The sequence below is a fragment of the Eptesicus fuscus genome, chromosome 25 (genome assembly GCF_027574615.1).
Source record: "Eptesicus fuscus isolate TK198812 chromosome 25, DD_ASM_mEF_20220401, whole genome shotgun sequence".
Classification (NCBI taxonomy): domain Eukaryota; kingdom Metazoa; phylum Chordata; class Mammalia; order Chiroptera; family Vespertilionidae; genus Eptesicus; species Eptesicus fuscus.
In genome coordinates this window covers 11,462,861-11,479,835 of record NC_072497.1, presented here as the reverse complement: position 1 = coordinate 11,479,835, position 16,975 = coordinate 11,462,861, and the positions used below count along the sequence as shown (strand labels likewise).

Below are 16,975 nucleotides of genomic sequence, written 5' to 3'. Positions count from 1 at the left end.
CCCAGCTTCTCCGCTGAAGATGGGCGCGGCCTCTGCCCGTGTATCTGCCCGATCGTCCCCATCGCCCCTGCGTCAGCCCGTCCCCGAGGCATCGGCGGCCGCACCCACCTGTGGGCCTCGGCCGTGGGCGTGCAGGTGTACTCGGGAGGGTAGTAGGGGGGAGGCGGCAGCGGGGGGACGAACTCATCGAAGTCCAGCGTCTGGTGGAGGATGGTGCCGTGCGGGGTCACGCAGGCAGGGCTGGTGGGATGCGCCCTGTGTGGGAGGAACTGGAAAAGAGAGGGGCACAGTGAGGGACAGCTGGGTGGCCTGGGTGTAGGTGAGCTCACTACACGAGCTTTGGTTTGGGACTTACGTCACTTAAAACTGTTGGGCCTTGCCGGTAAACACACCTTCTATTACATTTATTTTTTTATTTTTAAAATTGATTGTTAGAGAGAGAGGAAGGGAGGGAGAAGGTGAGCCACATCAACTGGTTGCCTCCCACACACATACTCACCGGGACTGGGGGACGACCCCACCACCCTTTGGTGTGTGGGCCGATGCTCTAACCACTGAGCACACCAGCAAGGCAGTAACCAGCTTTTCATTCCTCAGAGGCCCACCAGCCCTGCTCTGTCTGATAGGTACGCAGCACCTGCCACCCAGACGCATTTCTGTTGAACCCAGGCCTCATGAAGGTCCCTGTGGGTCCCAGGAGAGCCGGCCACAGTGGCGGCTGGACCAGGCCTGGGTGAACTGGGGAGGTGAAGGTGCTGGTGGCCTTGAGTGGGGCTGGGCTGACCCCTTCCTAGCACTGAGACCAGGCACAGTGGCCCTCGTTACACAGAGCCCTTCCTGCAAGGGTCCTCCTCTGCAAAGCATCTGACTAGAGCCCGGCCGGTGTGGCCCAGCGGCTGAGCATCGACCTAGGAACCAGCAGGTCACAATTCCCGGTCAGGGCACAGGCCCGGGTTGCAGGCTCCATCCCCAGTGTGGGGTGTGTAGGAGGCAGCCGATCCATGATTCTCTCTCACCATTGATGTTCCTCTCGCTCTCTCCCTCTCCCTTCCTCTCTGAAATCAATGGAAACATAACTTTTTAAAAAATCTAAAGGGCACAGGTGAGCAGTTTCTTCATCTGAGAAGAATGCACCTTCTGAGCAGCCCTCCTGTGAGCTCAGGGAACGCGGAGCCTGAGGCGGCGCCGGGCCTGGAGGGCGGGCCCAGGGGCGGCCTGGACTAGAGGCTGTGGCCCCACAGGAGCACCCCGAGGGGCAGGGCTCTGTCCACCCAACAGCACGGAAGCGAACACGCCGATGGCACCACAGTACAAGTCCTCTCTCGTCCCGAGGGCGGCACGCACTGACCTCCACGGATCTGCACGCACCAGGGACGTCAGGCCATGCTGTCCCCGGGGCTGCTGGCGGGAAGCCAGATGTCCACTCTCCCACGCCCGTCCGTCGGTGTCCCTCCCCCCCGCCCGGAGGAGGGGCCGGGGGCCACTCACCAGGTGCAGGATGTCGGTGGAGACCATCTGCATGCAGCACATGGCGGTGGCCAGGGCGCACACGATGGTGGAGAGGACGTTGAGGGCGCACACGCTGAAGAGCAGGTCCTGCGAGGGGAGACGCGGAGGTCAGCGCCCGGGGCAGCCGGGCAGCCCTGAGCACGCCTCCCAGTCCAGCACCAGCCTGCCAACCGCCTCCACCTCACGGACGCTTTGTACTGAGACTTTTTATTTTCACAGTCAACACTGGCCTTGCCTGGCTGGTGTGGCTCATGGCTGAGCGTCGATCTATGAACCAAGAGGTTGCTGGTTCGATTCCCAGTCAGGGCGTTGGGGGCTGGATCACCAGTGTGGGGGCGTGCAGGAGGCAGCCGTCCATGATTCTCTCTCATCGTGGATGTTTCTATCTCTCTCCCTCTCCCTTCCTCTCTGACATCAATAGAAATATATATTTTTAAAAAAGGGAAAGTCAGCAGCCATCTGTTCCCTGACGGCGGGACAGCAAACACGTTAGGGAAGCAGGAATCGCAGTTCGTCCAGACCTCCACCCCCTCCCACCCTCTTCACATCCGCCCGGGCAGGAAAGGGAGGAGGTAAGAACGGGAACCGAGGAGAAACGGCACCTCCAGTGGAAATCTGTGACCCTCGGAGATGAGTCCCCGAGAGAGTCCCTCTGGACCTAACTGACCGCGGGGGACGCGCACCGAGAGCACGCACACATGGATGAGACCGCGCGAAACGCCGTGTGCTCGGACGGGACGCGGGCCGGCTCCGGGGCGTCACCTTGAGGGTCAGCCGCACGGCGTTGCAGTCCTCCCGCAGCGGGTTCAGCTTCAGCGTCTCCCCGAGGTTGCTGCAGCCGGCCGCCGGGTGCTGCGCCTCACAGCAGATGCACACCTCCACGCTGTCAAACTTAATCTGACGGGACAGGGGACACGGGCACAGCTCGCCACAAGCACGCAGCCTGGCGGGCACACCGCAGCCGCACGCACACGCACACGCCTCAGTTCAAACATCCCGTTTAGTCTCAGTCATGAAGTCAAAAATGTTTCTTTTATTTTGTTGGCAAAAGCCATGGAGAACATGGGGAGGAATGGCTTCAAATTGATGTTTCTCTCCCTCCCGCTCCTTTCCTCTCTGCAATCACAAATATTTACTTATTTTTAAAGTGGGCTGCAACCACTTGAAGACGTTTTAGAAACCGCGAGAAGAATGACTGCATGTGGTCCTGTCTGGGCCTGGGAGTCACTGGTCAACGTAAGCGGCCGCACAGCGTCCTCGGGGACAAGGCAGGGAGGCTGGGCGTCCAATCCCCCCTCAGCGACACAGGGACAGACGTGGACATACATCTTCCGTGTCTCACTGAAGGGCTGATTAATTCTCAGGAAATCCCAGGAACCTCCCGATGAGCTCCCTGACCCCGACATCCCGGCGTGCGGGGCCGACGGGTTTATTGCCGGAGCGGCCCTGGGGGTCGGGCCACGGGACGAAGCCGAGCTCTGCAGATGAAGGTGCTGCCGTTTCCCATGAATCTCTGGAGCCCTGAGCTGGTCTGTCCGCCTGGCCAGGAGTGGGAAGGGCTGATTCAACAGAAAGAGGGGGTGCCCCCGCGGGCAGCCTGCGAATCTCGGGGATACCCAGTGGACAGCCGTCCCTGAGGGCAATGAACCAGCCAAGACACAGAGAAACCAAAGCACGAGGGACAAAATCGGACCCACTCTCTTATGGGGTGACCGTCGCCCACGGGGTGACCTGGGACAAGCCACAGAACCTCTCTGAGCGGAGGGGTCCTGGGGTCGGGGTGCACAGCAGATGAGGTTAAGGGGGGTCAACATTCAGAGTGCAAATGTGGTTTGTTGTTGGTGTTATTTTCTTAGTATTTTCATTGATTTTTAGAGAGAGAGGAAGGGAGACAGAGAAACATCCACGTGAGACCGGAACATCGATTGGCTGCCTCCTGCGCGCCCCCTACTGGGGATCCAGCCTGCAACCTGGGCCTGTGCCCTGGCCGGGAATCCAACCAGCAGCCTCTTGGTGCCGGAGGTAATGCCCAGCACACTAAGCCACACCAGCCCAGGCGGGAAAGAGAGACAGAAACATCAATGAGGAGAGGGAATCACTGATAAGCTAAACCCCCCCCCCCCCCCACACACACCCACACACACACTGGGGATTGAGCCAGCAACCTGGGCACATGCCCCCACCTGGAATCAAACTGTGACCTCCCTGGTTCATAGGTCAATGCTCAACCACGGAGCCATGTGGCCAGGCCAAAAACATGTATTTTTTAAAAAGCTACACCTTCTGGCAATCCCGGGAGCTGTGAAGGAGACCAGACGACGACAGACACGCCTCAAAGGGGGCTGCGGACGCTCAGCCACGTTTTCCTGCATCTTTCAAGCCCGACCTTCCCGAACCTGCCGCCTACGGCGTGTCCTCTCGTAACTGATGCTCCACCAGGACGAAGCTCAGTCAGGTTGCCCTGGTTACTGTGGGGCTCTTCCGAGGGCTGTGGCTACATCATTGGTGTTGCCTTGGTTACCGGACGCTTTCCATTTTGAGGCTGGAGTGCAGGCACTCAATGCAGCCACAAGCCTCAGGAAAAACCCGACGACAGCCTTCGGCCCAAAGAGGCTGGTCCCAAGTCTACACGTGGACGTTCCCCCCGCCTTCCGCACGATGGCCAAACCCGAGGGAGCAGAGATGGCCCTCACAGGGAATGGCCCACGACGGTCCCATCTACAGACCACGGACACTACCCCGTGGAGAGGGACAGCCTGGTGGCCACACCGGATGAAGCTGTGAATCACCCCGAGGGAAGAAAGCCAATCCCCAAGGGTAACCTGCTGGGGAATCGTCCACTCACAGAACACTTGGGAGACGACCAGTTTTAAAGTACATTTTAAAACACAGTACTGCATTTCCACATAAGGTACAGTAGATGTAAATAACCTCAAGATCATGAAAATAGTAAATTATTATTATTTTTTTTAAGAATGAAAAGGGAGCCCACTGTATGGGAGGATATATTTGCCAAGGATAAGAGGTTAATTTCCAGAATATATAAAGAACTCACGCAACCTAACCAAAGGAAGACAAACAATCCAACTTAAGAAAATGGGCAAAGGACCTAACTAGACACTTCTCCAAAGTGGACATACAGACGGCCAAGAGACAGATGAAAAATGCTTAAAGTCACTGATCATTAGAGAGATGCAAACTGAAACAAGGAGGTATCGCCTCACACCTGTCAGAGTGGCTGCCGTCACCAAACCTACAAACAACAAGTGCTGGCGAGGATGCGGAGGAAAGGGAACCCTCGTGCACTGCTGGTGGGAACGCAGACTGGGGCAGCCACTGTGGAGAGCAGCGTGGACTTCCTTAAAAAAATTAACAATGGAACTGCTGTTTGACCCAGCGAGCCGTTCTAGGAATATATCCTTAAAAACCAGAAACACGAACATGAGAGAACATATGCACCCCGTGTTCATAGCGGCGCTAGTTACAATGACCAACATCTGGAAAGAGCCCAGTGCCTATCAGCAGACGAGTGGATAAAAACGCTGTGGGACGCCCTGGCCGGTGTGGCTCAGTGGATAGAGCGTCAGCCTGCGGACTCAAGGGTCTCAGGTTCGATTCCAGTCAAGGGCACATGCCCAGGTTGCGGGCTCGATCCCCAGTGGGGGGCCGTGCAGGAGGCAGCCGATCCGTGATTCTCTCTCATCGTTGATGTTTCTGTCTTTCTCTCCCTCTTCCTTCTTCCCTGAAATTAATAAAAATATATTTAAAAACACACATGCTGTGGGACATTTACACCAGGGAACACTATGCAGCAGTGAAAGCAGGGATCCCTGCCCCTTTGAGACAGCATGGAGGGACCTGGGGAGTGTTATGCTAAGCGTAATAAGCCAATCAGAGGAAGACAGAATCACATGATCTCACTCACATGCGGAATCTAATGAACAAAATATGCATAACCCACGGACACAGACAATAGTGGGGTGAAGGCCTGGGCTGCCACGTGGTCTCCCTGTCACCAAGCTGTGGCCAAATGACTTTGTTCTGGTCTAAAGTGCTGTCAGCTGCCTGGGATGGCTCAGTGGTTGAGCCTCAACCCATGAACCAGGCAGTCATTGTTCGATTCCAGGTCAGGGCACACGCTCGGGTTGCCGGCTCGATCCCCAGTGTGGGGCATTGCCGGCCGATCCACGATTCTCTCTCATCATGGATGTTTCTCTCTCTCTCCCTCTCCCTCTCCCCTCTGAAATCAATAAAAATATATTTAAAAAAGAAACCAATGCTAATGCCCCCATACCCAGCAGCCAAGGTCCTATTAGACGTTCCACCACACACTTACTCAGTGTGACTGGACATACTTCCCTTTCTGCCCCAGCCACATGCGTGTATCACTGCTCCTGCAACTAAATCATGCTATGCAGTCCTCACTCCGTGCAACAAGCACCTTACTGGTCCCCTCCCATGTACAGAGCACACGGCCTGCCATTTTCCTGGATCTAAAAGCTAATTCTCTTTTTTAATTGAAAAATGAGAACCACGTTGTTTTGATGCACTCACCACACACACACACACACACACACACACACACACACACACACACAGTCACTTAAAATCAGCTTACCAAATTGATTTTTAAAAATTCAGGAGAGAAAAATCAATGCAACAAATGCTAAAATATGATCGTTACTAAAGAGATTCATTCTGAAACAGCACTCACTGTGATCCGTAGGAATATTCTATTAGTAACTGATTTACAGAGTGGTACACGCGTTCGTCTGGGAGAATTTGGAGAAACGAACCACCTTAAACTCAATTCCTTAGCCCAGTGGTTGGCAAACTTATTAGTCAACAGAGCCAAATATCAACAGTACAATGATTGAAATTTCTTTTGAGAGTCAAATTTTTAAAATTTAAACTTCTTCTAATGCCACTTCTTCAAAATAGACTCGCCCGGGCCGTGGTATTTTGTGGAAGAGCCACACTCAAGGGGCCAAAGAGCCGCATGTGGCTTGCGAGCCGCAGTTTGCCGACCACCGCCTTAGACAGCCGTGAAATATCCGAAGAAAGGCGGGAGGTGACACAGCTGTCTTACAGTGACCCCCTGCAGCCACCCCTCAGGGAAGGCGGGCGGGTCTGTGCTCACCAGCTGGCAGGCTCCCAGGGCGCGGACGAGCTGAGCGTTCTGGCAGGAGAGGATGGAGCCGGCCAAGTTCAGCATCACGCACACGGCGGACAGCAGCATGAAAAAGGTGACCTGCAAGAGACCCGCACAGAGCTGGTGACTCACCCGGAGAGGCGCGCAGCGAAGACGATTTGGCTGCCGAAGAGCTTCCCGTCGCTCCCGTCGTTACACGCGTGGCGTGTTTTAAAGGAAAAGTCTTGTTTCTCAGAACTGCAAGCGCGGCTTCCCTCACATCAAACAGAAAAGGTACGCTCTGAAAAGCCATGGGCCGTACCATGACTTATTGGAAATACCTGCTACAGTGTTGAGGAGGCTAAACTTGAAAATACTATACAACAGACAGTCTCAAAATAGCTTTCCAGAGCCTCAAAAATAACAACTGGTCACTAAAGAAAATCAAATGAAGGAAGTTTATTTCTTAGAAGACCTTTCTTCTACTTATTGTTATTTTTTTCAATCCTCACCGGAATATTCCTAGGGATCACAGTGAGTGCTGTTACAGGATGAATCTCTTTAGTAACGATCATATTTATTATATTTTATAATTTGTTACATTGATTTTTCTCTCCCGACTTTAGAAATCAATTTGGTAAGTCGATTTTAAGTGAATGTGTGTGTGTGTGTGTGTGTGTGTGTGTATGGTGAGTGCATCAAAACAATTTTGTTCTCATTTTTCAATTAAAAAAGAGAATTAGCTTTTAGACCCAGGAAAATGGCAGGCCGTGTGCTCTGTACATGGGAGGGGATCGATACATTGTCGAATAAAGTAAGGACTCCGCATTGGGACCTCCCTGCAGGCACAGAGGTATGTCCACCTGGCTGGGGCAGGCGCAGGAGAGAGGATCGGCACCAAGGAGCTCTGAAATGTTGGCAGTGGAACCATACACAAGTCTCCCACACATGCCTAAGGAAGCACCATGTCTACGGCCTGCAAATAGCAAAAAACTGGAAAAAAACGTAAGCGTTAGGGAATGGATAAACAAACTTATTCCCCCAGATGGAAGAACAATAAAGTGATGAATCAGATCTAACTGGCAAAATCTCAAAACCAAAGTCCAATGAAGCAGCAAGTCGCACAGGGCTACAATCTAACGCCAAGTCTTCAGGTGGAAAAGCTCGCCAGACACCACCGCATAATGCTCGTGTCTCTGTACTTCACAGCTCTGAACCCTGCAACGGCACGAGACCCACTGACTTCCGACCCCTCTGGGAAGGGTGAGAAGGAAAGATCTGGTCGGTACTGCTTTCTGTTTTAAAACTGAAACCACCTGGCAATTCGCTGATGGTAAATTGTTAACATCTCTATGAGAAAAGTGGGGGGCAGGCGGGGTGGGGGGGGATGTGCCTCAGACAGAACTGATAATGGGCTGGGTTATGACCGTTTTCCCCATAAGGAGGAAAATGCAGTGTGAGAACACACCGGAGGGGAAGGGACGCGGCCAGTGGGCAGGATGCTCCGCCGGAAAGAAAATGCAAACCAGGAGGAAGGTCTGCAGGGCCAACTACATTCCACCGATGAAATCAATGCGATTCCCTCCAACAGAAGGGAACCAGGAGCCCACCCCATTCCTCCGTGCCCCCACCTGCCCACCAGACTCTTGTAGATACTTCCAGGGGAGGGTTGATCCAGTTCCCTTTTTTAACTGTTTTCATGATTAATTTGCAGTTTCTTCCCCCAAAACAATTCTATTCACCCCTGAAAGTTCCTTGCTGAGCCTCCGTGAGCAGCATTTTGCAGAAGCTACGGCGGGAGAGTGGAGACCACGAGCTCTTTTCTTCAGGTTCATTTAATCCACACAAGAAACTACAGCCTGGCCGGTTTGGCTCAGTGGATAGAGCACCAGCCTGTGGACTGAAGGGTCCCGGGTTCGATTCCAGTGAAGGGCATGTACTTCGGTTGCAGGCTTGATCCCGGGCCCTGGTCAGCATGTGTGTGAGCCAAGCCATGTCTCTCACATCGATGTTTCTCTCACTCTCTCTCCCTTTCACTCTCTCTAAAACTCAATGGAAAAATATCCGCAGGTGAGGATTAGGGGGGGAAAACCCCTATAATTATAGTTACTATTTTCCCCTTTTTGCAGATAAATTGAGACTCAGAGAGCTGAAAACCTACCCCAAATCACCATGCTGACAAAACATGAGCCATAATTCAGTTTGGCCACCTCAGAACCTATGCCCTTTTCCCTATCCTACAATAGCCAGGGGCAATCTTAACATCTAATTTCCCTGCTTTTACTATTTTATATGGGCTATACTCACCGTATACCAAGAATTATGTTTTTTTTCATAAAACCATAGACTAGAATATTGCCATAACTTTCGAACCAGTTATTCAAATTCTAGGAATGACTTCGAGCAAGATAGTGAAAGGAAACCGATAATGAAAGGAAACCTTAAAAATAATTTTTTAACTGCTCCAGACCAAAGGAAATAAAAAACATATTTTTTAAAAATGTAAGGAACAAAGTACTAAACCCCAGGCATGGTGCCAAGAACCTGACAGATACTTCCACATCTAATTGTCACATTACCACCATATCGGCGGCAGCAGCCCATCTGACAGGTGAGGTAACGGCTGTAAGCAAGTAAAGAAACCTGCCTGAATATACGTGGTCAGGTGGAGCCTGAATCTGAAGCCAGGGCGTCTGCTCCCCAAGCAGGTGCAGTTCATCACTAAAGGGTTTACTGCCTTTTCTGTGACCTGTCACTGTAAGAGAAATGTATTTCACGTCATGATGCCATGTGCACACGCACATCTGGACGTAAAGCAACTTCTACAAAACACTATTTACTGTAATATGTAGCAAAAACTGTCCTTTTAAAAAAAACGTTGGTTCTGAGTCACGAAATTTCTCAGGACTTTAATCACGACTTAAAAAATGCACAATGCTTAACTGCTTCAAAGATAAAGTATTTATTATAACGAGGGAAGGAAAAAAGCTAAATCGTAAGCTACAGAGCTAAATAATAATCACGAATGCAAAAAAGTTGCTGAGGAAATACAATTTTCTTATACGTAGAAAACATAAAATAGCTGTGCTGAGGCAAAAAAAGAGGATATCAGCAATATTCTTATTTTTAATTTATAAAGGCTTTTATTTTTCCTTACAAACTGGGGCAGTTTGGAGGCCATATAACAGCCACTTATACTGACTTGGCACCAACACAAATGACTGATGTTCTTTGTTCCAAATCACAGTACAAACTTTTCCAATTAGTTTTATAAAGCTAGCCAAATTTATATACACACACACACACAAAATACAGACACTAAAACAAAATAAATCCTCTCATATTTTTATAAATGAAAACTTGGAACCAAATACTTTATAACAGTAAAAGAACAAAAGTTTGCAAACACATCCTAAAGCTACACACATTTCAGCTTTACAGAAATAGGCCCTCTGCCCCATTGACACCCCTCTCAGGCCTGTGCCTTTGACCCTCGTCCCCAGGAGTCCCCCGGAACCTATGACTTCAAGAGGAGGGGGCTGGGGCACTGGTCTGAGGTCGGGCGCTGGTCTGAGATGGGGCGCTGGTCTGAGATCGGGCGCTGCTCTGAGATGGGGCGCTGGTCTGAGATCGGGCGCTGGTCTGAGATGGGGCGCTGGTCTGCGGTCGGGCCCTGTCCTCCTCCTCCGCCAGGGCCTCGCAGTACTGGGCCGGCCAGTCCTTGGGGTCCTGATTGTGGACTTTGGCCACAAACTTCAGGACTTTCATCTTGCTCGTTTCCAGGTGGGTTCGCGGGCCCCACTGCAACTCATAGTCCACGGGGTCCGTGTGCGGGATCCGCCGGTACTCCAGGTACCGCTGCCGCACAAAGTCCTCGGTGATGAGCTTCTTCGGGTCGCCGAAGATCAGATGCTTCTTGGTGGGGTACACCCCGAGGCGACGCAGGAAGTCCCAGACCTCCGTCTCCTTGACGGTGTTGCCCTTCATGAAGATGAGCCCCAGGACGATCATGAGCAGGCCGGTGGTGGGCGTGCCCTGGTCGCCCCGCAGCTCGGCGTCCTCCTCCACGGGCTCCAGGCTGTTGATGAGGATGTAGGTGTTGCTCTTGGGCTCCAGCTCCACCAGCCGGTACCCGAACACGTACTGCAGGCGCTCGGCGGCGCGGTGCAGGAGGTCGGGGAACATGTCCTTGTAGTCGCCCAGGACGTGCTTCACGATGTCGGTGCGCTTGATGGGGATCTTCCTCTGGTCTTTAATCAGCAGGAACTGCACCAGCTCGGCCACCTTCAGCTCCAGCTGCTTCTGGGACCTGGGCCCCACGGCCAGGGGAGCGTCGGCCCGGCGGCCGCCCTGCGACGAGGAGCGGCGGGGGTCCTGCGAGCCGCCCCCCCCGCGGGAGGTGCTCGGGGCCTCCTCGGCGACAGCACTTCTCGGGGCCCGGCTGTCTCCGCCGCGGCCCGAGTCCCTGTCGGCCTGGGAGCTGGGGCGGCCCCGGCTCCGCGGCTTCGGCAGCATGTCCCCGGCGGCGGGAGCCCGGCCCCGGCGGGAACTTCAGCCGTGCGGTACGGGAAGCGGCGACTGGAGAGCGGCGCGCGCAGTGGGAATTGTGGGTAAATCGGCGCGCCGGGCATCTGGGCGGGGCCAGGGGGCGTGCGTATTGCGTCACAGACACTGCGCGGTGCGTCGGTGGAGGCTGCGCGCATTGCGTCACGAAGGCGACGCAATGCGTGAGTCCTCAGATGCCGGCAGGCGCGCAGGTTACCGCACTGGTGATTGGGAAAGACTGAAAGGGTCGTCCTTACCCAACCCTGCAAGGAGAGCCCCGGAGCCCCAACTCCTCCACGAGGGTGCGGCTCGGTTCTGGCCCGGGACAGCGATACAGACAGTCAGTGTCACGCCCGTGGCTGAGCCTTGTCCCAAGAAGCAAGAGGTCGCGGGTTCGATTCCCGGTCAGGGCACATGCCCGGGTTGCGGGCTCGATCCCTGGTGAGGGGTGTGCAGGAGGCAGCCAATCGATGGTCTCTCTCATCGATATTTCTCTCTTTTTTCCCCCTCCCCTCTCTCTAAAAAGAAAATCAATAGCCCTGACCAGTGTGGGTCAGTAGTTAGCGCATCTGCCGGCGCACCTGAGGGTCGCAGGTTTGCTCCCTGCTCCCAGTGGGGTCCGTGCGGGAGGCAACCAATCCATGTCGCTCTCTCACATCTCCCCCCGCCCCATCTCTAAAAATCATTGGGAAAAAACATCCTCCCGTGAGGATTAACAAACAAATAAATTTATGTTTTATAAAAAAGCAAATATCAAGAGTCAAGGTTGGGAATGTTTTTAGATGGAGGGAACTCAATGAACGTGGGAGAAACAGAAGGTGGACAGGAAGGCAAGAGCCTGCACCTTGAGTGAGTGGGTTCGCTTCTAGCAAACCTGGGCGGGAATGAACCACGGCCCCAGAGGACGCCCGCCGGCTTTGCCTTCGCCACCCCCTCCCCTGGCTCGAGTTTAAGGCCTCCTAACCATGTCCCACCAGTCACCTTCTCCAGGGCCCCGAGAGTCTATGAAGAAGGAAGGCGTGGTAAGGGCAGGCTTGCCTCATCCTTTCACTGTGCCAGCACTGATATTTTTGCATCAAACTCCGTCAGTTAGACAACTACGACCAAACCACCCATAAAGCACGTTTCGTTTCAGTGAAGTGTTTTTGCTGGGGCAAGCTAGTTCATCTTTTGGAAAGCACCTGGTCTCGTTAACAACCACCATTTTAGCAGAAATGAGTAAGAAGGCGCTACAAACAAACGCACTCTCTCAAGAGATTACCACTTAATTTTGGGCATCACTGATCAAGAATTTCGATAATGTGAATCTCTTAAATTTAATTCTTACTATATCAGCCTGAGGGTTTGATGAGAAAGAACAGAGAACCCAAGGGTATCATCTCTCTCAGTCTATGGTGTGTACACTGTGTGTGTGTGTGTGTGTGTGTGTGTGTGTGTGTGTGTATCAGCTCTAATAGCCACCATGAGTCATTTCATTAACTCGGTCTATCTGAAATCTTCTGCCATTACTTCTATGGATCTTAGCAAATGTGCTCCTTTCCTATTGATTTGCAAAGAAGAAACTGCCTCCTGCACCCTCCCTTACTGGGGACCGAGCCCACAACCCAGGGCATGTGCCCTGACCGGGAATAGAACCCTGACCTCCTGGTTCATAGGTCCATGCTCAACCACTGAGCCACACCAGCTGGGCGAATTTACCTGTTGTTGTTTTTTGTTGTTGTTTTTTAAATATATCTTTATTGATTTCAGAAAGGAAGGAGAGGGAGAGAGAGATAGAAACATCAATGATGAGAGAACCATTGATCATCTGCCTCCTGCATGTCCCCCACTGGGGATCGAACCCGCAACCCGGGCATGTGCCCCTGGCCAGAATCGAACCCAGGACTCCCCAGTCTGCAGGCCCACACTCTATCCACTGGGCCAAACCAGCCAGGGCTACCTGTTTGTTTTTTTAAAACTACCCAGGAAATGGGTAAACTCTTTAAAGAACCAAATTAAACTCAGTTCCTCTTTAGTGCAAATATATTCAAAGGAAAGCAATTCAAAACACATTATTTGAAGAATAGCATCTAAACACCATCTTATTACAAATATCATTAAGTGTTAGTGACATAAAATTTTTGTAATTCAGCATGAAAATGCAATCTGATAATGGCACTAGAACTGCAATATTAAACACAAAATGATATTCCCTGTTCTGATGCAAGTTTGCCAGCTGAAATCGGGTAAACTCTGAGTAATAACTTTCCGTGCCACACAAGATCTAACAAAATACCCTCAAGCATCAATCCTACTGACAGAAGCCTGCTACAAAAAGCAAATACATCATCGAGGCATTCATTTTGTTTTTACAATGAGAAAATTCATCTGCTTCTATGTCCTTGCAAATTAAAGTTAGGTCAAGTCCCAAAGAAACCTCCTGCAGCTGAGAATTCTGCGAAAAACTCCCCCAGAGAGATCAGCTGTACCCCGAGTTAAAAAAATACTCAGCAACCAAGAGACAGAGAAATGGGAAATAAGATGAAAGCCACTGCCAACAACTGAACTGATATTTCAGCGTTTTCTTTTCTTTTGTGTGTGTGTTATTTTTTCTTGCTAAGGTGTTCACTTAAATTACCAAGCAGCACCACAGGTTAAGCTACCCCCTGTGACTGTGAAAATCATCAGTGTCCATCAATGGCATCTTTACCCAGGCAGCAGATTGTCATACTCAAACGGGTGAGAAAAGATAACAGGTTTTTGTGTTTGTTTTTAGTTAATCCTCACTGGAGGTATTTTCCCATTGATTTTTTTAAGAGAGTAGAAGGGAGGGGAGGAGAGAGAGACAAACACAGATGTGAGAGAGCCACATCAATTGGTTGCCTCCCACATGGCCACTAATGGGGATCGAGCCTGCAACCCAGGCATGTGCCCCGACCGGGAATCAAACCGTGACCTCCTGGTTCCTAGGTTGATGCTCAACCACTGGGCAACACTGGCCATGGAAAGTTATTTTCTTTTAAAAGTGAACTTCAATGTTTATTTTCTTGCTTCAGGAGATGAAATATATTTTTGTCAATTTTAACATCAGAGGTACAGCATGCCATAGCAGTTACCCACATGCAAATTTTCAGGAAATTCAATGTGATCTGAATATGACATTTGTGGCTTTTTTGTTCAGCATGTGAAGTAATAAAGACAAAGTGGTTAAAAAAAAGAAAAACATTTTCAAACACTTTATGTTAATGACCTTAATACTTTTATTACTAGACCCAATAGAAAATATTAAAAATTATCTGAGGCAAACACTAAACCAGCTAAGAGTTCCAATGCATCGAACAGAGAAATGCCAACTACCCATCCCTCTTTCGATGGCTCTCAGTAATCACTTGCTTATTTCATCTCCTTGATTGCAATGCCTGCCCAGGCGCTCTCGTCTTTACTGTCTACTGGATACTCCTCTGCGTTCCCTGGTATTTCTGGCAGAACCAGAGAAAGGCGTTCAAGTTTCTGATAGTGACCTAGTGCACAAGCAAGGCTTTCTGGGGAAGAAAAGCAATGACGAATCTATGCCGCCACCATGTGTGAACTGAACAATACAATCCCTTGGGTCCGCTCCTTGGTAACAAAGAGCCATCCTAGTTAAATCACAGATAAAGGGCTACCTGATAATGACACAATAATGACACGTGTCTGCCCAGTGTGGCTCAGTGGTTGAGTGTTGACCCATGAACTAGGAGGTCATGGTTGGAATACCGGTCAGGGGCACATGCCCAGGTTGTGGGCTCGATCCCCATTAGGGGGCGTGCAGGAGGCAGCCCCATCCATGATTCTCTCTCATCATTGGTGTTTCCATCCCTCTCTCTGGGAATTGAACTGTGACCACCTGCTTCATTGGTTGATGCTCAACCACTGAGCCACACTGGCCAGGCAGGAGCTGATTTTACTAGAGGATACCTGCTCCTCGAAGCTGGCAACATCATCCCCTAATGTGGTTGGAAAAACCAGGGCATCCTTTCTTTCTTTTCTTTTTTTTTTTTTTCAAATATATTTTTATTGATTTTAGAGAGGAAGGGAGAGGGAGAGAGAGATAGAAACATCGATGAGAGAATCACTGGTCGGCTGCCTCCTGCACGCCCCCTAGTGGGGATCGAGCCCGCAACCCAGGCCTGTGCCCTTCGCCGGAATTGAACCTGGGACCCTTCAGTCCACAGACCGATGCTCTATCCACTGAGCCACACCAGCTAGGGCAGGGCAGCTAGGGCAGGGCATGCTCTATCCACTGAGCCACACCAGCTAGGGCAGGGCATCTTGGGAAGCATGACTGGGTTTTTACCTCCCCGACCCCCCATTTTCTGAATCCTACAAGGCAGAGAGAGGCGGTGTGGGAAAAGGCAAATCTTAGCCAACGGTCTGCCTCCTAGGATCCAATCAGCCATTAAGAACGTGCTGATGAAGTTTTCCTGGCCTGCTGAATTGTTTATAATCATCCGAGTGGCTCCCCTGCTCATACAGGCTTTCTATGCCTCTCCCATTTACCTCTAAGCAAGTGACTGAATTCACGGTGGTTACTGTGGACATTTAAAGACTGTACTTTGGGAAGTTTCACACATACATTAATACGGATGCGCCTGTTAGGGGCCCAGGCGTGATTATGACTTACAATTCACAGAAATCCAGCCCCACTCACTGCCATTTAATCTTAAAATCCAAACACATTGATACTTGGTTAATCTTATGCCAGGATGACATTTCTACATTTTTTAAATGTTTTTATTGATTTTAGGTGGAGGGGAAGGGAAAAGGGATAGAGAGATAGAAACATGGATCAGCTGCCTCCTGCATGGCCCCTACGGGGGATGGAGCCTGAAACTCGGGCATGTGCCCTGACCGGGAATCGAACCTGTGACCTCTTGGTTCACCAGGCGCAGCAAACCCATGTGCCTCCTAAGAAGTGCCGTGGTTTGAAGGACGGAGACAGCCAAATTCCAGAACAGATGGCTACTATGGAGCAGAACCGAGGAGGAGGCATAAATAGAGCGCATGATAAAAACATAATGAGAGCAGAAGGAGATGGGAGTACAGCACAACAAAATACTTCTAGAGCAGAAGCAGGCTTTTTTCCCTCTTCATTTAAAGTGTTCACAGAGCACGGTCCCTGCTGAAAACCAAATACTATTTTCGGAGGCTCCGCGGAAAGCTGTGTCACGCAATACAGGACCGAAAGTTCATGAAATAAAAGCCACGAGGGAAGAATCAGCATACGGAGGGCAGAAGCAGGAGGCTGAAAACGTAAATGATACAAGCTGGGGAGGAAACACAACATCTGACAGAGAACAAGCAAAGAAACCACATCAGAGAAAACGCAACTCAGCCCTGGCCTGGCGGATCAGTTGGTTAGAGCATCGTCCCGATATGCCAAGGTTGCAGGTTCGGTCCCCGGTTAGGGTCGACGCTCAACCACTAAGCCACACTGGCTGGGCTACTGAGCATTTATTTTATTTTTTTAAAATATATTTTACTGATTTTTTTAAAATATATTTTATTGAGTTTTTACAGAGAGGAAGGGAGAGGGAGAGAGAGTTAGAAACATCAATGGGAGAGAAACATCAATCAGCCGCCTCCTGTACACCCCCTACTGGGGATGTGCCCGCAACCAAGGTACATGCCCTTGACCGGAATCGAACCCGGGACCTTTGAGTCCGCAGGCCGATGCTCTATCCACTGAGCCACACTGGTTAGGCATGGGCTACTGAGCATTTAAAGAAGTAACACTGGTCTCAAATAAATGCCTCCAGGAAAGGATAAAAG

The 16,975-nt window shown here is 51.0% G+C and overlaps 2 protein-coding genes across 2 annotated transcripts in view; both read right to left on the bottom strand.

Annotated features, from left to right (window-relative positions):
• Positions 1–16,975, bottom strand: part of ENTREP2 (endosomal transmembrane epsin interactor 2) — a 46,184-nt gene that overhangs the window by 3,499 nt on the left and 25,710 nt on the right. The window contains exons 3-6 of the mRNA XM_028137185.2: positions 6,650–6,760; positions 2,272–2,406; positions 1,489–1,596; positions 109–269 (exon numbers count right to left, since the gene is read on the bottom strand). Coding sequence (XP_027992986.2) covers positions 109–269; positions 1,489–1,596; positions 2,272–2,406; positions 6,650–6,760 — 515 coding nt within the window. The remainder of the gene's footprint in view (positions 1–108; positions 270–1,488; positions 1,597–2,271; positions 2,407–6,649; positions 6,761–16,975) is intronic.
• NSMCE3 (NSE3 homolog, SMC5-SMC6 complex component) lies at positions 9,974–11,252 on the bottom strand. The gene has a single exon (XM_008160157.3). The coding sequence runs from the start codon at positions 11,153–11,155 to the stop codon at positions 10,166–10,168; it is 990 nt and encodes a 329-aa protein (XP_008158379.2). The 5' UTR covers positions 11,156–11,252; the 3' UTR covers positions 9,974–10,165.